Genomic DNA, 23,416 nt, shown 5'->3' with positions numbered 1-23,416 from the left:
ATCAGCATAACAATAGCTTTACGATCTACAACTAAGAAAGCCATTTCTTGAAACTGGATTATACTGCGCATTGTATATGAGATATAATTGTTTGTCACTTTTCCCCATCAAAAACCATGCTGCGCATTATACATGCGTAAGTACAGTATCTTCTCATTTTAATATATTTCCTAATGTATCACAATACAGCTAATGTAAAGCAAGCTAGTGGTAATTGATACATAACATAAAGCCATTTGTAAAACCATAACAAAATACTGTTTACTTCGTCTTATTCTTTGAAAATCACATCAGGTAGATAGACACCATTCCAGGTTGTACACTCACGGAGTCGACAAACAAAATTATCCATTACAGACACCAGCATTGCAGTGGAATTGGCTGGACTTCTTCCCTAATTCATCTCTTCAGGGCCTCTAATTCATCTCTTCAGGGCCTCTAAGTTAGGGATACATGCTCAACAATTCGGCTCTTGAGGTACCCTCGGATAAATAAGTCGCTGGCAGTCAATGTGTGCTGTGCAGCTACCACCATACAATGTACCATACATTACTTTTAAAATACTCCTATACCACAAAGGCCGTTGTGGCTCAGTTGGTAACGTGTCTGACTACCATGCTAAAGGTCCCGGGTTCGATCTCCGTCCGGTTCAAATCCGGGAACTTTTCTAACGTTGGAAGTGGCCCCGGTGCCCACCCAGCATCAAATAACATGGGTGCCTGGGGGAAACCCTGGGGGGTAAAGGCGGTCAGGGGCATGATGCTGATCACATCACCCCCACTCATGACCGGATCAAGAAAGTGTGGGGCGGTTCCCCATACCCCCTATATGCCTTCATGGCATGGTACTAAGCACAGAGAGCACTTGACCTTTTTTTTTTACCACAAAAGCGGGGTGTTCAGGGGTCCAATGCTCCATTGCTACAGAAATAGCATCTCTTGTGCTTTTACCTAGCATGCTGGGTTTCATCCCTACCGCAGGCTGTAGGGAATACCACCTTTGAAAGTGGTAGATATATATTGCTGGACCCTGTATTATATACAGGGTGTCGCAAAACACTTTCAACAACGCTTGGGTGCTGGTAGATATCATAAAAACAAGTAACTTTTCCCTATAAAGTTTACCTCGAAAGCGCTTCGTTTCGGCGCTATAAGCGCTTAAAATCTATCCTGTATGTATGCAACCCAACACAGCAAATGCTTGCAATGACATAACTACCAGGGGCACGTGACAGGGTTGCCACTAGCGTTCCTCGTTAAGAGAGACGACTTGAAAACAACAACCTGGGAGTCTTGCCTGAGCAAAATCCAAAATATTAATGATACTTTCGATGTTGTAAGAAGCATTGACAGTATTTATAAACTGACCAAGACAAATAATGGGCAGACTGAAATTCAAGATTACGTACTCATTCTAAAATATCTCCATAATTGATCGATTGACTTGGTTTATTTTAATTTGCTTCTGTGCCACCTTTGGCTAATCGCGAAGATGAGGATGATAGCTATGATGAAATAACAAATGACACCAATGTCTATTCCAGGATTTAAACCCGAGACACCTGGCGCCTTAGCGATCTTTGCTAACAACATCAGTACGGAGTGTTTCGTGTATCATGTAATATCAACAATTGCAAGGGACATGTAAGATACGGGAAATCCACTAACGAACAAATGTAAATAATGCGCAAATGTACAAAACGAGTGCTCTTTACAGTTCAGCGCTTGACATAAGTATGCATTTCATTGGCTTTGGTTCTTAATAAGCACTCGTTTTAATGAGTGAATTTTGTTCATGTCTAAACGACGTTTTTCATTAAATTGAATGTCGACGTCTGTGGTGGAGTGGTAGGAACATCGCACTACGATGCCAGGAGTCTTTGGATTCGAATCCCGGCTTGGGTATGAATGTTTGTGAGTTTCCATTCATCAATTTCATCATATCATCCCCATCTTCGCAAATTAGCCAAAAGTGGAACAAAAAGTGAAGTAAAATAAAGCAATTCAATCAATCAATGAATCATTAAATTAAAAGAGCCTTGCAATTATTTCCTTATTATTGGTTGATTGGGTGTTTTAAGTCCATTTTATGCACAGTAAGGCTAATTGGGACTGGAGCTACAGTTTAAAGTAGGATCCGAACCACTATGTGCCTCCACAGGGTATCGAACCCTGGACTCCTTGATTATAAGTCGACGACGCAACCACTGCGCCATCGGGGATGCCTAATGAGACGAACACGATTAGCAATAACGGTAGCACAGATAGGAATAATTTTCAAATAAATTGTAATAATATTACAGTTTGCGTGTTCGAAACACATGTTTACATTTGTTCGTTAGTGGATTTCCCGTATCTTACGTCTCCCTTGCAATTGTTGATATTGCATGATACACGAAACACTCCATGGTGATGTTGTTAGCAAAGATCGCTAAGGCGCCAGGTATCTCGGGTTTAAATCCTGGCCTAGACAATGGTGTCATTTGTTTTTTCATCATAGCTATCATCCTCATCTTCGCGATTAGCCAAAGGTGGCAGAAAAGCAAATTAAAATAAACCAAATCAATCGATCAATTATGGAGATATTTTAGAATGAGTACGTAATCTTGAATTTCAGTCTGCCCATTATTTGTCTTGGTCAGTTTATAAATACTGTCAATGCTTCTTACAACATCGAAAGTATCATTAATATTTTGGATTTTGCTCAGGCAAGACTCCCAGGTTGTTGTTTTCAAGTCGTCTCTCTTAACGAGGAACGCTAGTGGCAACCCTGCCACGCGCCCCTGGTAGTTATGTCATTGCAAGCGTTTGCTGTGTTGGGTTGCATACGTACAGGATAGATTTTAAGCGCTTATAGCGCCGAAACGAAGCGCTTTCGAGGTAAACTTTATAGGGAAAAGTTACTTGTTTTTATGATATCTACCAGCACCCAAGCGTTGTTGAAAGTGTTTTGCGACACCCTGTATATTATATTTTAATTAACTGGAAAATTCAAAGTGCTACACCTGGATGAAAATAATACCTGTTGCATCAAAAGTTGTCACCATTACCATTGAATGTCTGTAATTAGGCAGAAGACCACAAACTGTATTGTGATAGAACTGTTAAGAACTGGAAGCAAATAATTCATCTAGTGCAAATTTCACATCATCAAGAAATCTGGACTTTCATCTTCAAATATGGTTTTCATCATGTGAGGGGTTTAGAACACAAGTAGTGTAACTCCACATGTTACTTTCTTTTGTATGTAGTGAGATTCCATTCTTTGTACACTTCTGTTCACATAAAGTGGCACACTCGCTTGAGTTAAAGTTCAGCTTTGGAGCTGATCGAGTGTGGCAGTACAGCCGAAGTAGAGGTTTGGGAAACTGCACTCTGCAGTGGTGCTTACCACTAAAGTTCTTTACCACATGCGGGGAATTTTCTGACTTTCCAATTGAAAGAAAACAGTTACAGGCAAACCTTACATTGTAATTATTAATGCAATTCTTTGTCCAATTTTACATTTGAACGGCAGGGAAAATTTTCCAAAAAAAGGTGCCCAAAACCTCAGTATTCCTTAACTAATCTAAAAATAACTGCCTCAGTTTCTTCACTTGGGGAAAAGTTCATATTTATTTTAAAGCAGAAGGGAGTGGATGCTAATTCAATTACCCCCTTCCCCTAGCATATAACAGCAAAGTCGACATTCACTCAGATAGCCCTGGTTTGAATTCCACCCTGGGCCTGGATGTTCGTTGAAGGTGTTCCTTCATCAATTTTCTCATATCATCATTTATCATCATCGTTGCGATTAGCCAGAAGTGGTAGAACGCTAAATAACAAAATTTACATGAAATTTAGATTCAATATGTGGATGGGAGAAAATAAACAATCCATAGCAATAGGAGTATATCTCTTTGTGTAACGGCCTGAATTACGTGACTTCAGGATCTCGTTAGTTTCTTTCCTTTACGTGTTCATACTGCTTTCCTAGCATGCCATTGAACACAAGAGTAGGATAATAGAGCTTGAAAAATCAGTACAGGCTGCTTGTGTTCATAGATTCGTGAATAATGACTCAATGAATACTCCCTCTGTCCCATAATTATTGTCCGGTACACCTTTGTTTGTTGTCTCATAATAATTGCCCGATATTCAAACTGTGACATTGGTGTATACAGAAGAATAACATGAAACAAGGGGATGAGTCATACAACTTTATTACTCAGTGATCAGTACAAATTGTGCTTTCCATCTGCCTCTTCGTTTGTCATTTCTGTACTACCATTTTGGCATACCAGACTATAATTATGGGACAGAGGGAGTAGTATAATAATATTTGTGCTGTTGGCTAATAAGATTCTTCATCACATAGCAGAATCCGTTATGTTAACGGAAACTGGAGAAGAGTGATCATTTATGGTTGGAAACACTAAGCCTGCACAAAAGCACGAATTCTCGGTAAGTATTGTAAAGTAAAAACATTCCTGGATGTCTGACTGATTGAAGATGTTTCCATTGAAAACAAATAGTCTAGTCTTTTTCATTTGATGGAAAGTGATACACACACTTTTTTAGAAAAGTGGTACAATTTGTGATTGTATTATAGTCTCCATAACATTCTTTTCCTTACTAGTCTCCATAGCAGTGTAATTTTGTTTCTGCCTCCAAACTACACACTCCAAACTGATAAAATATAAGAGAAAGATAATTTCTTCTAATGAAGTGGAAATTCAAATGATTTTGGAAATGCAGGGTGATTCAAAAGTTTTGACATTTAAATCTAAAAGCATTTTATTGATAAAATTGACAGTACTGCTTAAAAGTACTCTAGAATAGAAGAGAAACTCAGTACAATTAAATATGATGGCCCTGTAAGTCTAAGCATAGCACTCACCTCTTTTGCATAGACCGGAACAAATGCTCCCAACATTTTTGGCGTGATCTCCCCTGTTGCTGCAGCTGTTCCACGTGTCAGTTGCTCTATGGTGTTGATCTTTACTAAGTACACCCTAGACTTAAAGAAACCCCAGACAAAAAAGTCTAGGGGAGTCAGGTGTGAGAGTGAGCCGTCCAAAGTCTTGGGGAGCCACAGCCGAACCACCTATAGGGGAAAGTATCAGCGAGATAGTCCCGAAAGATTCTGGCAAAATGGGTTGGTGCACCATCTTGCAGGAAAGCAACAGTGTCTTTTATCCCATCTTGAACACCATTCATTAGTGATATAAGGAATGTCAAGAGACTTCTGAATCACCCTGTATATATTCATAAGGAAATGGATTTAGTACTGTTTTCAAGTTGTTGTACACACAAAATGTTAATTTCGCCTGTTTCTTTAATGTAAGGTAGGTTGGTTCAGTTGAATAGGATTAGAAATATGTATTTTCCTGTTTCATATTATAACATTTTCTCTCTACAGTGATGATAGACATGCACCTCCAAACAAACGTAAGAAGTCTATGATGAAAGAGGAAGAAGAAGATGAGGAGGAGGATTTAAATGATTCAAATTATGATGAGGTAAGTGAAAATTCCATAGCATGTAATATAGGGTGGTGCATATTGTTTCTACCAATTTTAGTTGGCAACCCTACCAGATAGCACGTGCCCATGTGTGGCACATCTACATCCTTGGAGAGTTTGTAGTCGCAGATTGCAGCGATGGAAGCCTTCATCCAAGCAGGCACCGTGCACTGCGGTGGAACAGTGAAGATCGCCATGCACTTGGTGACTGTCAGATTAAAAATTATAGATTCTCGAGTTTGGTAAAAAGGTAAAAAGGTAAAGTGTTCCCCTGTGCATAGCACCACGCCATGAAGGAATACGCCACGCGTATTCTCGAGTTTGGACTACAATTAAAATTTAACCAGTGGACCTACATAAGAATGAGACATCAAAATTTAGCTCATTCAATTCTGCGTTAATCTATACTAACCAATTATTTTTTCGAGTATGGTTCATTCCATGTCAGTTCAACCAGCCATGGTTTGCATGTAGGTGAGTAACCACATAAATAATTTTGTTTCAAACTTTAATTTTTATAGCTCTTCAAACTTTCAGTGATCCCTTATTTCTTCCATTCCGAGAGCCTTCAAGTGGGGCTGCACTCTCTTGGAAAAATAATTGTATCTCCCTTATAAATTATTATTTGAAACTCTTTGAAACTTCACAACAATATTAACCAAACAATAAAGATTCCAGAAAAAAAAAAATTCAACATATGACATTTATATTTTAGTACACTAATAAATTAATAAAATATTATTACGTATCTCATTTTTTTGGAACATGGTTTACTAAAATTTGAATTATCGTTGAAAGGGAAAGGTGCAAGACAAACAAAAGTATTTTTAAAAGGAACTTAGATATATGCTCTAACTTGCCCATAAATAAAATTGATGGCTTTCTCATTCCTGCTGAAAATATGACCACTTATTTCTGAAAACTTTTAAAAATGGCTACCGGATTTAAATTTTTTCAAATTAACTTAAAATTTAAGAATCTAGCTTCAAAATAATGTTGTCATAGATGCACAGAAAGTGGAGTAAGGGCGCCGTGTCCCCTTCCCTGGAAAATGAATGTCAACCTAAAAATATATATTTCACGCACACACTTTTATTTTAGTCACAGTTGTTTGTGTTCATTATTAAAATAATATTTCAGGAATGTGATAACTTCATATTGATGGAGTGTTTCTTTCAGGAGACGAATGAAAAGGCCATCAATTTTATTTATGGGTAAGTCGGATCGTATATCTAAATTAATTTTAAAAATACTTTTGTTGGTGTTGCACCTTTCCCTTTCAACGATAATTCAAATTTTAGTTAACCATGTGTTTGTTAAAAAGAAAAATTAGATACTAATATTTTATTAATTTATTAGTGTACTAAAATATAAATGTGATATGTAAATATATTTTTTCTGGAATCCTTATTGTTTGGTTAACATTGTTGTGAAGTTTCAAAGAGATTGAATAATTTATAAGGGAGATAAAATTATTTTTCCAAGACAGTGTACCGCCCACATGGAGGCTCTGGGAATGGAAGAAATAAGGGATCACTGAAAGTTTCAGTTGCTATAAAAATGAAACCAGTCAAGTTTGAGACAAAAAAATGTGGTTTCTCACCTCCATGGAAGGATTAAATGTGCCCAGTTTCATCAAAATCTGAGAGCATGGGTTGCAAACTCCAATTTTTTTTGGTTGAATTGACATGGATTGACCCCTATGCCTTCTATTATAATGCAAGCTGGGCCCGCCGGCATTTTCCGCTGTTCAACAGACATCACTATGTGCAGTGTTGCCATGTTCTGCGTACAGCTTTACTCTGTTGATTAAAAATCTGTGTAAAATTGGTCTCACAATGTGAATTGACAATGATAATGCATTTGAAAAACAGATGCAAAGAACTTCAAAACAATACCAATATTGCATTTCTAGGACTACCCAATACTAAGAAAACGTTATTTCTCAAAATTGCTAATAACGTGTTTTTTTTAGAAATTTTGAAAACTTGAAAATTAATAATTGTGTTTAAAACCTTTTTGCCTGCATCCTACTAGAATTTCATAACGATCGGACAACCCATTTTTCATTTAAAGAATTTCAAAGATGGCGATCGTTTGCAAAACTTAAAAACCCAGCTCTTTTTTTTGTTCTCACGGCGATAAAAATAGAAGGCATACTTGAAAAAAATTGGTTAGCATAGATTAACACAGAATTATATAAGCTAAATTTTGATGTAACTCGTTCTTATATAGGTCTACTGGTTAATTTTTAATTTGAGTCCATACTCGAGTATCTATAATTTTTAATCCGATAGCAGGTGCCGATCTGCGACCGATGATCATACTTTCTAAGCTCGAGGAAGGGGACCGAAACCTGTCCCTTCTTAGCTTTATTTCAGTGCGCTCTACAGACTCTCACCATGGTGGTGAGCCTCTTGCACAAACGCATGGGCTTCGTCACAAGAGACACACAGCATTCTGAAGTGAGTTAGACAGCAGAGAGCCATGGGTAATGTAAATTGTCAGTTGCTGTAAAATACGTGCTATTCCAAAGGACATGTTGAAATACGCACATGAAAGACTTCTCGCATCACCTCGAACAGTACATCCAAGCAGAAGGAGGTCATTTAGAGGACATTATTTTCAAGGTGCACTGATGTCTGTATTGTCCATAATATACTCTGTATAAATGCCTATGTGCATATTTTTATTACATAACCGTATAAAGTTACTACAAGCACTCACTGTGTTTCCGTTGTCATTTCAAGTTGGGAGATACAATATGCGCCACTCTGTATAATGAGTTTGAGAGAGACAGAGAGATGAGATATATTTGAGGATATAAGCAGTAAAAGTATTTAGAATAAGGGCTGAAATGATAAATTTTGACAGTGATACTATTCTTCATTCCTACTAATACAGATAATTGAACATTGCACCATTTTAAAATTGATCAGATTTACTATTTTAAGTACAAGTGTCTAAAAAATTTTAGAATAACTATTTTAAGTATAAGTGTCTAAAAACTTTTAGAATAACTATTTTATGTACAAGTGTCTAAAAACTTTTAGAATAACTATTTTAACTACAAGTGTCTAAAAACTTTTAGAATTACTATTTTAAGTACAAGGGTCGTTCAAGGTTGACCAGGACTTTGGTGCGTAAAATATTAATGAATCAATGTAGCGCTGCATTACTAGGGCAGGACAGACCATGATTCCTTGTGAGTAACCATGATCCTTTGCGACACATTTGGCGCATGCGCAGTAGTGTAAACAAAGATGGCGGCAAGTAGTGTATCTGTTGCTGTGGAACAGTGGTGTATAATGAAATTTCTCGTGAAGGAGAAGGTGAAACGTGCTCGAATTTGGCGTAGACTGCAAGCACAGTATGGTGAACAAACACTGTCACGGGCAAAAGTGTACGAACGGTGTCATAAAAGTTCCCCTCCACCCAAGAAAAGCAAAGCGCTGCCGTCTGCCGGTAAGATTTTGGGAACAGTCTTCTGGAACATGAAAGGTGTTATCCATGTGGATTTTGTGGAGAAGGGTGCCACAATTAATGCCAAGTATTACTCAATGGTGCTGTACGTGGGGCTGTTCGGAAGAAAAGACCTGGAATGTAGTTGAAACACGTCATTCTTCTCCATGACAATGCCAGGCCCCACGCGGTCCATTTGACTCAAACAACACTGGCCAGCGTGCACTGGGAGGTTTTACCACACAGTCCTTACAGTCCAGATTTATGCCTCAGTGATTTCCACTTGTTTGGGGCACTTAGAGCATTTGGGCGAGACGCACTTCCAGACAGATGAGGAACTCAAGAACGCTGTCCTGCAGTGGTTACGACACCAACCTACTTTTTTCTACGCCAAAGGCATCAAGGAACTACCACAACGACGGCAACGGTGTCTGGATGTTCAGGGGGAATACTTTGAAAAACTGACATAGTTTGGTGCTTCTATGTATGTATATTTCCTGTCTAGAAATAAAAGTCCCGGTCAACCTTGAACGACCCTTGTACAAGTGTCTATAAACTTTTAGAAACAGCATGTCTGACTTCATTTGCTAAAATAGCTCCAGCTGCATACTCCACCGGGATTGCTGACAGGTATCCATTGATTAGAGGATAGGTGAGCACCAGCTGTGCTTATGCAGGGACATTGTTCGAATAATTTTATCTTGAGATTACCCATCCCGAACTGATCTGGAAATTAAAAGCATGAGAAAGAAAACAAATCCTGAGAAACTAAAGGATTTGTAAAGGTATCCTGATAACATACTACAGTGTGTTTCAAAAGTCACCCAACCCAAAATTTAAAAATTTATATCATGAAAACCGTAAGAGATATGTACAGCGGGTTTTCTACATTATAAAGCCTCATGCATTGAGATATTCTTCAATGCTTAATATTATCAGTTTACTCCATACAGAAAATTACATGAATTAATAACTTGCAGAAGGCAGCATAAGAAATTTTCGAATGGTCATAATTATATGTATTGACATGGCATCAGTCATCATACGTCTAATTATGACCATTCAATAATTTCTTATGTACTTTTCCACCGAAAAGTGGCATTCTGGAAAATTTTTAATGCTTCCTTCTGCAAGTTATTAATTTATGTAATTTTCTGTATGGAGTTAACAGATAATATTATGCATTGAAGAATATCTCAATGCATGAGGCTTTGTAATGCAGAAAACCCAGAGTAAATATCTCTTACGGTTTTCATGATAGACATTTTCAAAGTTTGGGTTGTGCGACTTTTGAAACACTGTAGAACACCAGGTTCATTTTTTACGAAGTAAACAAATGGTGTGGCAATAGAATTGAAACTCTTTTTCCATAATGGTATTTATTGTGCCATTAATAGTTTATTATTTTCCTCCCCAGTTTTCAGGGTATGGTGGTTCATTGTTTAGCAAAGATCCATATGACAAGGATGATGAAGAAGCTGATGCTATTTATGAAGCTATTGACAAGCGGATGGATGAGAAACGGAAGGAGTATAGAGAGAGAAGACTCAGAGGTAGATATTTTGTAATTAATAATAATTCTTGTAGATTATGTTACATGTATTACAAATTCCATGCAGTTTTTGAACTTTCGTTGCATGATTACGATGATGTCTAAGATCATCGAACACATAGTTAAGGACAGGGTGTTTCATTCGATCTCAGCTCCTGATTTTCTCTTATAAAAATCAAATTATTGTTCATAATGTAATGAAATTTGCTATAGTGTATCCTCCCCGATGGCGCAGTGGTAGTGACGTTGCCTTGTAATTATGCGGTTCTGGGTTTGACACCCGTTAGAGGCACATGGCACAGTGGTTCGGATTCCACTTTAAACTGTAGGTGCAGTCCCAATTAGCCCTACTGTGCATAAAGTGGACTTAAAACACCAACTCAATCAATACCTGCCCGACCCTGTGGCCGAGTGGTTAGCACATCGCACTGCGACGCCAAGGGTCCCGGGTTCAAATCTCGGTCAGGCTTGGTTGTTTGTGAATGTCCATTCATCAATTTCATCATCATTTCATTACTCATCCCCATCTTCACAAATTAGCCAAGAGGCACAAAACGCGAAGTAAAATAAACTCAATCAATCAATCAATACCTTGGTGTATGAGAAGCATATTGACATCATTGGAGATGGCGCCACATTGTCTCTAGTCCTTGCGTCGGCATATGCGTGCATCTGGGAGTTTCTGCCATTAAATGCCAATCGTACAAACATGTGCTTTCAGTCTGAGTTTTTGGTCCTGCTGTTGTGATGCCTGCAAAGTTTTTACTTCTCTCTGGTAATTTACAGTGCATTACAGAAAAGAATGATTTTGCTCGCAAGAAAATTTTTAGATCCAAATTATCGTCAACTGAAAATAGTATTAATTTATAGGGCCCCAAATACTCTCTTTTATTACTTTTTAATTTAGTTTGTTCGCCGCCCCCTAGCTATGACTCTGAACTTTTACGAATTTTACAGGAAAAAAAATGCAAAATGTATTTTCATTTGCATAAAATTTGAAATCGAGGATGGCAATTGCCTCTCTGTGTCCACCTGCAGGTGGCCTTGACCGTCTGGAAGAAAAAATATAGAAGTACATGAAAACTAATTCCATCTTCAGTATCATTTTGTCCTGCTACTCTTAGATTCTACTAGCCTAGCCTTTTTTTTTTTACTTCAATGTTTGCCCCCCCCCCCTCCATGGAATTGATTTCCGACCAGAGTTGAGAGGTAATGTCCCCCTATAGTGTGCTGCTACCTTCCGTCTGTCCCAGATGCTACAGTATCAGGACAAAACGCAAAGTGCACGGCAACTTCATTTGTGTTAAAATCCCCTTCTGCCGCACTGTCCCCACCAACGACCTGTAACATTTCTTTGCGAACTTTGGGCTCCTCGACAGAGTCTGAAATGGTACTTTTCTAAACGTATTACATGGAACATATAGAACGTGCCAACAGGTAAATTTGCGTTAAATAATTTCTCAAGCACGACCTGATGATATCTTGAAAGCACCTGAAATTTTTCTTTCAGTGTGACTTGAAGAAAAGAGGAACAAGTATGCTGACAGTAAAACTGTTTAACAACAATGAAATAGAAAAAAAAACTCCCTGAGCTGTAGACAAACATCGAAAAAAACAAACAGACTACTTAAACAAAAGAAGAAATAATTCTTAACAACAATATTGATGAAAGAAAAGACAACAGCCTCTGATCTTTATAGAGACTGCCAACAGTACAGGAAAATATATGCAGCTTCTCTTTCAATGCTTGGCTGTTGTATACAATAACAGCAGTCTCACTACAATACCTAACAATTGGGCACTCAATGTGACTGTGCAATGTGACACTGTAAGAGTTAATGTTTTCAACAAAGTTTTTGAATAAGGGGTGCTGAAGGAGGTGCAGAAGAAAATTACAGGTGTGCAAGCACCCCTTCATTCTCCCTGGTGCCCCCTATGTATAATGTGGCCTTTTCTAGCACATCACTAGTGGCTACTGTCAAAACTAGTTGGTCAGACATTGTCAGTTGATGATTGTTAGTTATAATTAATTAAAATGCAATACTATTTGGCTTTCAGATGAGTTGGAGAGGTACCGTCAGGAAAGACCTAAGATCCAGCAACAATTTAGTGACCTGAAAAGAGGACTAGTTTCTGTAAGTGAAGATGAATGGCGAAATGTTCCTGAAGTTGGTGATGCTCGGAACAGGAAGATGAGGAATCCAAGAGCTGAAAAGTTAGTCTTATTATTATACAGTGTGTTTCAAAAGTCTCACATCCCAAACTTTGTAAATTTATATCATGAAAACCGTAAGAGATATTTACAACTGGTTTTTCTACATTATAAAGCCTCATCCATTGAGATATTTTTCAATGCTTAACATTATCAGTTTACTCTATACAGAAATGTATATAAATTAATAACTGGCTGAAGGCAGCATTAAAATTTTTCATGAATGCCATTTTTCTGTATGGAGAAATATGATAATGTTAAGTATTGAAAAATATCTCAATGGATGAGGCTATAATGCAGAAATCCCAGTGTTAATATCAGGTAAGGTTGTCTTATTATAAATTTTCAAAGTTTGGGTTGTGCAACTTTTGAAACACTGTATTTTCGTTTCATAAAGTAAGCTTCAGATAATTTTTTTAAACATCTTTATGTTTTGTAGTGAGCAGAGATGAAAGTTTTATTTGTTTGGTAATTATGTTTTTTAACCAATTAACTTTATGTACAATGTTTTTATTCCTTTGAACTTCATCACTTATTTTCTTTTCTTGTTGCTGCAAGGTAAAAATGGTCATGCCACTCTCAATGCCACAATGAGCAATCATTTTTTTCAGCCTTAAGTTGTAGCAGGACCGAAATCAACCAAAGACTTGCATGGCAATATGAGTGACTAATGTGAAGATGACTTACAACATTGATAGTCACTTGTTGGTTTGATCATGCAATGGACTTCCCAATATTGTTGACGGTACTGGATGCGAATGCATGTCCTTGTTCATTTTTGTCAAGCTTAACACTTGTGCAACTGTTTTTGAACTTCTCAATTTATTTGACAACAATTTTCTGTGTAAAGTACTTGCCCACATTCGACCCCTGATACACTTTAGACCACAAAAAATGGGTCACTTCTCGCTGTTCTTCTTTGATGCAATCGCCTCCTCGATGGTGCAGTGGTAGCATTGTCACCTTGTAATCAAGGGGTCCCTGGTTTGATACCCGGTGGAGGCACATAGTGGTTCGGATCCCACTTTAAACTATAGGCCCAGTCCAAATTAGCTTATCTATGGATAAAAGTGGACTTAAAATGAAAAATCTTTGGTGCTATCAGATAGTGGCATGGCCACATTTACCCTGCAATGTGGTAAAGCAATGACAAATTTACAGTCTTTTGACATGCTAGCATGAAAGTATGGCCAATCTAAAGAAAATTAACAGCAAATGTGCAGATAATTACTGAATAAGTGTAGTACTACTTACGTGAAATTTAGAAAATTTCGCACTTCCGCATTGCACAATTTAAAACAACGCAGTGACGCGGTACCATCTCCGCTTCAAACGCCGTACCCTTTTGTGAATGAAGACAGTGGATCTTCGAAATTAATTGGATTGTGCAATGCGGAAGTGCGAAATTTTCTAAATTTCACGTAAGTAATATTAAACCACGTTTACCGCGTCCATCATGAATAACTGTAGTACTTTTGCCATGCTGAAAATAGCAGTGCATTTCTGTTAATTAATTGTGTGTATCAGAATCAAATCAGAAAATTTTATGAGAAAGCACATTTGTTAATTTTGTGATTCATCACTTTACTAGGAATCATTTTTTTTAAAGGTTAAATGTTGCACTATTCTAGTCTTTTTCATCATATAATGTGCATGTATTTGCATGGTTGAAGTGCTCATAATCACTAGTGTTTTTTTTCCCAAGTAAGTTGATTGTTTGCATCTTTATTACAGGTTTACACCTTTACCAGACTCAGTACTAGCAAGAAATTTGGGTGGTGAGTCGGCATCAAGCATCGATCCAACTAGTGGTATTGCAAGTGCTTTCCCAAGTGGTGCAGTAACACCCTCTGGCTATGTTACACCAGGTACTGTAAAATATAAATCTAATGCCTGTTATATGAAACAGACTTCTCCAACCTTTCTGTTTTTCACTAAGTCACCATCTTCTCACAAATCATATATAACATCAGATTTGTTTAGGTTCTGCCTTGTGAAGTTTTTGTGATTATTAGTGTAATATGGCAAGCATTGTAAACTTTTTTTGTGTTTCTGGATTCCCTGTGTAAGGGTCTGGATTTGCCCATATATCAGGGGGCAGATATATCCACCAAGATTCTGAACACGCAAACAGAATTAAGAATAATCTATACATGAACTTCTACATTCGGGCTGGGAGGCTTTGTAATTGTAGGGAGGAAAGAGAGAAAGAAGAAAATTGGATAATGAAGGTGGGGTTAAGGAAGGGTTTTAAAGTAGAGGAAATGAGGAGAATAAAGAGGGGGCCACTTAAAGTCTTGAATAAAGAAGGTGGAAAGAATGGGATAAGGAAGAATAACGATGTAGGGGAAATAGAATACAAATATGTCGGCATCCCATATGTAAAAGGGGTGTCCGAAAAATTTGATAAGATTCTAAAAGACTTCAGATTAAAAGGGGGAATGAGAGCTCCCCGAAATATAGAGGAATATTTTACTGAATACAAAAAGGATGGAAAGGGGCGAAAAGAAGTCAGAGATGAGAAGGGCGTGTATAAGATAACTTGCTCTTGTAATAAAGCATACATTGGACAAACAGGAAGAAGCATGGGAACTTGCTGGGATGAGCATGACAAGGATATTAAGGAACAATCTCCGAAGACCGGGCTTTCTGAACATGTTTTAGAATTAAATCATAAGGTTAGAAAAAGAGAAGTGGTAAAAAGAGTTCATAAACAACCTGATATGAACGTTCACGAGGCTGCAAATATTTGTGTTGATAGGGGGAAAAAACTAAATAGGGATGATGGTAACTTGAATGAGGCCTGGATCAACATGTTTAAACGGTGGGAAGAAAATAGTGAAGAGTCTGTTAAATTCCATGTCACGCCGGAAGTGACTTGCGCTGCGTTGGAATCTGTGGAGTTCTCATTGGAGGGGATGTAGCATTCGTACGCTACAGTAGTCATTCATTCTGTATGGTAATATGGGTACACCGTTCTTTTAGAATTATCTCTTAGCCTTCATGACATTTTTAACTTCACGTAATTAAATTCCATATCCCAATACCCTCTTTTACCTAATCCATGTACTACAAGTGTAATTGACTTCTTCATCTTCTGAATTAGTACATTCCACTGTAAAAGCAACATGCAGTTTCTGTGAAGCTGTGACCATAGTCCTATACCAAGTATAACAGTTCCTGCAAACTGCATCTGTAGATAACACTGTGATGCTTGCAGAACCACCAAGGTTTGTGAAGACTTTTTCACTTGTTGTACATACATTTCTTCCCAGTCAATTGTCATGATCTACACATTATCTCTTTGGCTACTTTACGCCATTGCTGCAATGCCTACTGACACAAACACCGCAAATCACTCCAGGACTGCTCTACCATATTCCACAACCTACACTGCAGGAAACTGACATTACAAAAGAAACTTCCCTAAGTGACCTGTTCAGGTTGAATCATGTCCAGTAAGGTGCAGACCTCTTGCCAGCTCTTATCTTCATGACTAATCAAAATCTGGCTGAGGTTTCCATTGCAATGTGTGTTGCTTTCTGTACATGTGATGTGTGTGTATGAGAGAGAGAGAAAAGGGGGTGGGGGTGTATATATACATCTTGGATTCATGGGAGCATATTGCTTGTGTCACTCTTACAGCCTGTATATTTCACTACCAGAATGGCCCTGTTGTGGGTGCACCAAATTTTATAAAAATTCATTATATATATATATATATATATATATATATATATATATATATATATATATATATATATATATATACTAATGATGAAGGAGACAGTAAACACTTACCACACGAAGAGAAATTATTCTATATTTCGCGATCTATGTCGCATTTTCAAGTTGAAGAAGAAAGATCGGCGTTACGAAGAGAAGAGGCACAGAATACTGATCGTAGTGTCTCTACGATCAGTGTTGCCAGAAACAGTTGATAGATGACGAGAAGTACTTTCACCAGTGTTTACTGTAAGGTGGGTGGGTAATTTTGGGGAGGTGCCTGTTATGTAGGCCCTTTCCCAGCGCCTGCGGAAAGATATGTCAGAGTGGGGGGGTAAAAGATGGATGATGGCAACACGGAAGCAGTTATTGAAGGTGGTGTTATGGCTGTTGGTGTGGATGGCAACAGTGAAATTGGAGTTTTGGGTGGAGGAACGGTGATTATTAATCCTTAGGTTCAAGGGGGTGGAGGTTTCGCCTATGTAGAAGTTGCTGCAGATTTGGCAGATGAGAAAAATCGCCATTTTGAAATGTGCTCTGCACTCCTTTCATACAACAATAGCGACCAATTTCTGAAAGTATTGTAAGGTGTGATGAAAAGTGAATCCTATAGAATTGACGACATTCAGCACAATGGTTCGACCAAGACAAAGCTCCTAAACACTCCCTAAAGCCGAAATTGCTTCAAAAGACTGTCATGGTGACTGTTTGGTGGTCTGCTGCCGATGTCATCCACTACAAGTTTCTGAATTCCAGTGAAACCATCACAGCAGAGAAGTATTGTCAAGAAATCGTTGAAATGCACTGGAAACTTTAACGTCTGTGTCCAGCATTGGTCAACAGGAAAAGCCAAATCCCTCTGCACGACAACACTTGACCGCATGTCGCACAACCAACGCTGCAGGAGCTGAGTGATTTGGGCTATGATACTGCATCACCCACCATACTCACTGGACCTCTCAACAGCCTACTACCACTTCTTCAAGCATATCGACAAAATCCTACGAGAGAAACATATCATCAACCAGGATCTGTAGAAAACACCTGCCGAGAGTTTGTCGACTCCAGAAGTCCGGAATTTTATGCTACTGGAATAAATAAAATTGTTTCTCATTGGCAAAAATGTGTTCAAAGTCATCATTCAAAATTGACCATTATTTTTGCATCAACCTGATACAATCCTAAAGTACTTTCAATGCAAAATAGTTTTTCATTATCTGGGGGAAAGTTTTGAAAATCTGAAAAATTCCAAAATTTCACTTTATTTTCCAATTTTTTTCAAGTTTCTCACATCACTTCTAAAATTTATTTATTATTATGCCCATGGCTCTTTCAAATAAAAAAGAGTGCGAGTCTGTATCTTTTTTCATTTCTTCTTTGAAGAGAACCATGTTTTCGTATTATTTCCAAATTACACACTTCTCTCCCACTTCTTTACAGACAATCTCATACAACAGGAAAAAAAATCAAGTTTTTAATGTATGACTGTACACCCTATCACATAGATTTTCCCTGTGAAAGCTGTGATGGTCGTGGTATATATTTGCACCTCATCTGCCCGTTTTGAAATGGAATGCATCAGCAATATTTTTCTGTATGACTGGATGAGAACATGCACACGTGTAAGTCCTGTTTCTTCCATTATTTCATTATATAAATTTGTACAGATCGAAAAACACAGATTGTAAAACTGCAGCTCACGTTGTCTCTGCATATAGCCCATAGTAAACACTTCAAGAAAACTTGATAAACTAGTCATGGAGTAGTGACATACAAACATGGAGGATCATGTTGTGAGTACACTACTGGTGTAGGTGTCTCGTTCGTGCCTTAATTGGAAGGCACAGCGATGTGAGATGAGATGAACAGGGGACACTTTTCTGTATTGTAATTTTTACTATTGTTGTAAATAAATTCTTGTGGAAATGTCCATTATGCATATTCACTAGGGATGGGCTGATAAGAAATTTTGACCAATACCGATAAGTAGGGACATTGAATTTTCGTGATGCGCAAAATCGCGAAATGTGAAAAAAAGATGCAATTTTGAACATTCTGCACGTAACTGCACACCCAATGATGAAATATGCATGAGTTTTATTCGCGAAGTAATGCGTGCTGTTCCACGAAATGAACGCTTTTTTGCAAAATAACCGTGAAATATCATCAAATTAAGTAGAAAACACGCAAAAACCGGTAATCGAGGTTGTGCACACAAACTGTTGATTTGTAACGAAACGTTTGCCTAAAGTTTCCTACCACTTGCAGCTGAAGAACATTTTATCTTCAATCACATCAGGAAGATGCTGCAAATTGGGATTTCCCATGCACATAATCTCAGTTCGAAAACTTCGCTCCCTGTCGAGCTGCATTCCTTTGTTCCCCCAAATGTCTACTCAACTTCCAGTTTCATTGAACTTGCTAGCTGTAGCAGCGATAAGATTAGTCTGTTCCCGCACATGAAGAGTGTCTGTCTCGCTCTCGCTTGGAGAATGAATCACACAACTGAACGTCCAAAATGTAAACAAACCTTGGAACTTCCAGTTCCATGCAGGTCTCCCTTATCGCACAACGCAAGGACAACGTTGCGTTCTGACTTCACAGGAGAATACTTTTACTGTTAGGCTAAATGCCTAAGTTGTTAGGTTTAGTTCTCTTAGCATAATAGCGTAAATAATACATTTACAGTGTATTTATGCTAAAAGAAGCAATCCTAACAACGTAGGCATTTCTCATCAGACGTCAGAATGCAAGGTTGTCAATTACATAGTCTTAGAATTCCTTCTAGAGTACTGACGTGAATTTTCATGTAGTTTTCTTTCACTGTTGTCTAGATATTATCAATAGTTTAATAGACTTACGTAATCACGAAACTATTGATAACATCTAGACAACAGTGAAAGAAAACTACATGAAAATTCACGTCAATGCTCTAGAAGCAACTCTAAGCGTACGTAATTTTTCATATTTTGAAATATCTAAGAAGTTTTTTGAATGGAGAGGTAAATTTGAAAAAAAAATCGCCCATTCGCATGCCAAAAGTCCAGCCAAGCCTTAATAAATGTGTGTTACCAGGTGACTGCAGTGCAAAAGAAATTACCTGTATTTAGACATTTACTTTTTTTAAAAGTAGATCATGGAGATTATCCATATATATTATAACAAAATGGCATAAATTTTCACTAAATTATAAGATATTTATAGATATATATATCAGATCAGCAAAATAATTGGTAATTTTATCAATACACCTGTATGCTTATTTCTGCCAATACCAATGGAGTACCAATTAATCTGCCCCATCCCTAATGTTTACAATATAGATCTTATGAATTTTTAGGCAAAAATCTTTTTCTCGTCATTATTAGTACGTGACAAATATCACATAAGAGCTCACCTCTGTTACTTCCATCCCCTTACACAAAAGTCACTTAATGTTTAATTTCTCTTCTCATTATTACCAACTATTACAGGTGAAAATATTATAGAACTTGGTTTTCTAAGTGTGTGTGTGTAGTAGTAGTTAAAATATAGTGACATTATTACAAACATTTTCGTATCCCTTATTTGCCCTAATAATATTGTCTGGAAAATTGTGGTTCTTGGTCCTGAAAATCTGGAAATGTCAGGAAATTTTGTTTTTATTAAATTGTAAAAATTATGTAACCTGAATGTGCAGGAGACGGGTTGGCTGAGTGCATTGAGTAGTTGTACTCTCGATTGTTCCACGGAAGTACCCACATTTGAATCCCAACCTGGGCATCGGTGTTCTTTGTGAGTGTGCATTCATCAGTTTAATTTATCCATTCTTAACCTCCATGGCAGAGTGCTTAGCACAGTATGCTGCGATGCCAGGGGTCTCAGGTTTGAATCCTGGCCCGGGCAAGGGTGTTCTTTGTAAATGTCGGTTCATCAATTTCATCATATCATCACTCATCTTCATGGTTAGCCAAAAGTGGCAGAAAATTGAAGTAAAATAAACAAAATCAAATCATTTCACTATCACTTCTTTTCATCTTCGCAGCAAACCCTACTTTTTTTAAAAAAGTAAATGTCTGAATATGCAACTTCTTTTGCACTGCAGTCGCCTTGAAATATACAGGCTGTTTCCGGGCTGATGATACAAACTTTCAGGGATGATAGAGAAGGGCACATGTATCAATTTGAGATAAGGAACCCTGGTCTGGAAGCGACTTAGTCGAAAGTTATGAACGAAAATCGGTGTCTGAAGATGTAATACTTTTATTACCTGCACAAGTTTCACAAGCTGCTACGTTCACAACAGTTGTTCAAAGTGGCGTCCCCACTTGTTTACGAGACACCTGTCGAGACTGAAGAGGATCTCCTGGCAAATAATTCTTGCTGCCTGTGACATCATTCGAACGACCCCAGGGTTGTTCCAACGGGTACGCCAGAACTTTGTGTGACGATGCCATGCCTGCAGCGAAGTTGGGGGACGCCACTTTGAACAACTGTTGTGAATGTAGCAGCTTGTGAAACTTGTGCAGGTAATAAAAGTATTACATCTTCATACACCGATTTTCGCTTATCACTTTCGACTAAGTTCTTTCCGTACCAGGGTTCCTTATCTCAAATTGATACATGTGCCCTTCTCCATCATCCCTGAAAATTTGTATCATCAGCCCGGAAATGCCCTGTACATTTACATTTATTGAAGTCGGTGATCCATTCAGGTTCTTCAACGACCATTTGGAATTTTATTTCAGAGCTGTGGAATAGTAAACTTTATATTGGTATCACTCAAAATTTCATATCGGCCCATCCCTAATATTTTATAATGATATTAAACAATATTCAATATTTCAAAATGAAATTACCTTTCCTGTCTACTAAATTTAAACAAATGGATTGTGAGTGATTAATTTCTCTGTTTCCATCTGCAGGAATGTTGACACCAACTGGAGACCTTGACTTGCGGAAGATTGGCCAGGCTCGAAACACACTGATGAATGTGAAGTTAAGCCAAGTATCAGATTCTGTTTCTGGCCAAACAGTCGTTGATCCAAAAGGCTATTTAACAGATCTTCAAAGCATGATCCCTACATATGGTGGTGATATAAAGTGAGTAAAGCTAGTATAATTTGAGATGCATTCTAACACCATGTTCTGTAAATAACATTTTATTGCATACAAGGCAATTCAATTCAGAATTATTGTGTTTCTGTGGTATGTAGCTTTTAAGCCTAGTTGATGCCTACTGCTGATCACCCAAGAAGTATGTCCTGCTGAAGGATAGAAGAAGATAAGGGAAACATGCACTCTGCGTATAGCAACAATTCTGTTTTTATATTTTACTTGACATCAGAAGTACAGAAATTACTGTAGTGTGTGTTAGTCTTTACTGCGTAGACAGCATTGGTCAGCTTTATTTATCTATTAAGGCACACCAAGTAACATTGAAATACTAGTTTGGGTGTAGATGATCTAACTCATTATAAACATTATTTTTGGTAGTTTTGCGTGGTTCTAGTGCAGAGAAATCTCAAAACTTATCACATCATTAATTGATAGATGTAAGGCAGAAATGAGGAAGAATGAATGAACACAAGTACAAAACGTGATATTGTTTTCTGTTGTGTATTCACTGTGATGGTTTAGAATACACTCACACATCTTATAATTACTGTTTAATGCAATCAAATCTTTTCCTAAATTTAATTTCAGAACAGTGTCCCATGTCAGCATGAACATCATCACTTTTTGTAACCACACACGATAAGTTTTTCACAGCATTTAGTGATGGTACTCTGGTATATAATAGTCATCAAATTTTACCCAGCCGAAGTGTCTGGTTGTGGAGGTTTGAAGTCTTTATCTAAACACTGCTTTCACCTCAGAGCTTATAGGGTAGCTCACTTCACATGCTAACATAATGCTTTTTCAGTGGGCAGTATGTACTTTATGACTCAATTCTTTTTGATGAACAAAATATATCTACATTTGCTTACATTGTTAAAGTATGATAAATACATCAATCTTAAAAAAGAAAGAAAGGCCGTCATGCACAGGCACACACATACAGAGAGATGGAGGGGAAAAAACTTCTTCTATCAACTACCAATTTAATGTCGGACAGACTACAACAGAAAAATTGCTGGAAACAAGTTCACGTGCATTGCTTATACCTCAGGCCCTTATATTGTCCAGAAGAACAATAAATCTTTGAAGTGTAAGGCTGTCAGACCCATTGCCTGGAGATTTTTTTTTGTCTTTACTCAATGCAGGAACTGTATCATATCCTCTGATTGAATGAAACAGCAGTGATTGCTGCACTTTTCAGGCAAATTTGTTTTTCCTAACAGGGTGCTGGTGGGGTGTCAATCAAAATTTCAAATGGTAAATCATATTGAGTGATCCCTTATTTGGTGTCTTAATTCCAAGTAACTTTTGTAGAATACTTTTTTGGTAGGTGGTCCATGATTTTCAAATGAACACCCCAAAACTATTCCACAGTTTCAGAGAGTCTATAACAAGTTGGATTGCTCTAAATCAGGTTGATTAAACCATGATTTAAATAAATAATTTAGGGAGTAATGTACATAAAGATTTTGTAGATATCTGAATCACTTTTGGTGAAAATACATTAATCTCGTAATCATTTAATGGTGTTTATAAGGCTCTAAAAAAGGGAAACAAAATATATATGTACTGATGTGGTGAAACTGATACAAAAGGAAATGTAATATGCAAACTAAACACACTTAAATTTCTCTTGATTTAAATTGCAATAATTTTTATAAGCAAATATAGTAAACGTTTTGTGTAGGAAAATATACAAAAGAGGCAAAAATAGCAAACATTTTGTGTAGAAAAATCTACAAAATATAATTATATGTAGAATTTTTCAGCGAAAAATGCAGGCTTGACCAGGACCCGAACCCGGGTCTCTGGCATACCGTGCCATTGCTCTAACAACTGAGCTACTATTGCTCTAACAACT

At 37.5% G+C, this 23,416-nt stretch overlaps 1 protein-coding gene across 1 annotated transcript in view; it reads left to right on the top strand.

Moving 5' to 3' along the window:
* The first annotated feature begins 5,406 nt into the window (after positions 1-5,406).
* Prp6 (pre-mRNA processing factor 6) overlaps positions 5,407-23,416 on the top strand; it is a 98,151-nt gene continuing 80,141 nt past the window's right edge. The window contains exons 1-5 of the mRNA XM_083115267.1: positions 5,407-5,500; positions 10,383-10,518; positions 12,576-12,732; positions 14,464-14,597; positions 21,360-21,537. Coding sequence (XP_082971393.1) covers positions 5,441-5,500; positions 10,383-10,518; positions 12,576-12,732; positions 14,464-14,597; positions 21,360-21,537 — 665 coding nt within the window. The 5' untranslated portion in view covers positions 5,407-5,440. The remainder of the gene's footprint in view (positions 5,501-10,382; positions 10,519-12,575; positions 12,733-14,463; positions 14,598-21,359; positions 21,538-23,416) is intronic.

Source organism: Lepisma saccharinum, chromosome 30 (assembly GCF_977018435.1).
Source record: "Lepisma saccharinum chromosome 30, izLepSacc3.1, whole genome shotgun sequence".
Lineage (NCBI taxonomy): Eukaryota > Metazoa > Arthropoda > Insecta > Zygentoma > Lepismatidae > Lepisma > Lepisma saccharinum.
The sequence above is the reverse complement of the archived record's forward strand: the minus strand, read 5'-3'. Positions and strand labels throughout refer to the sequence as shown.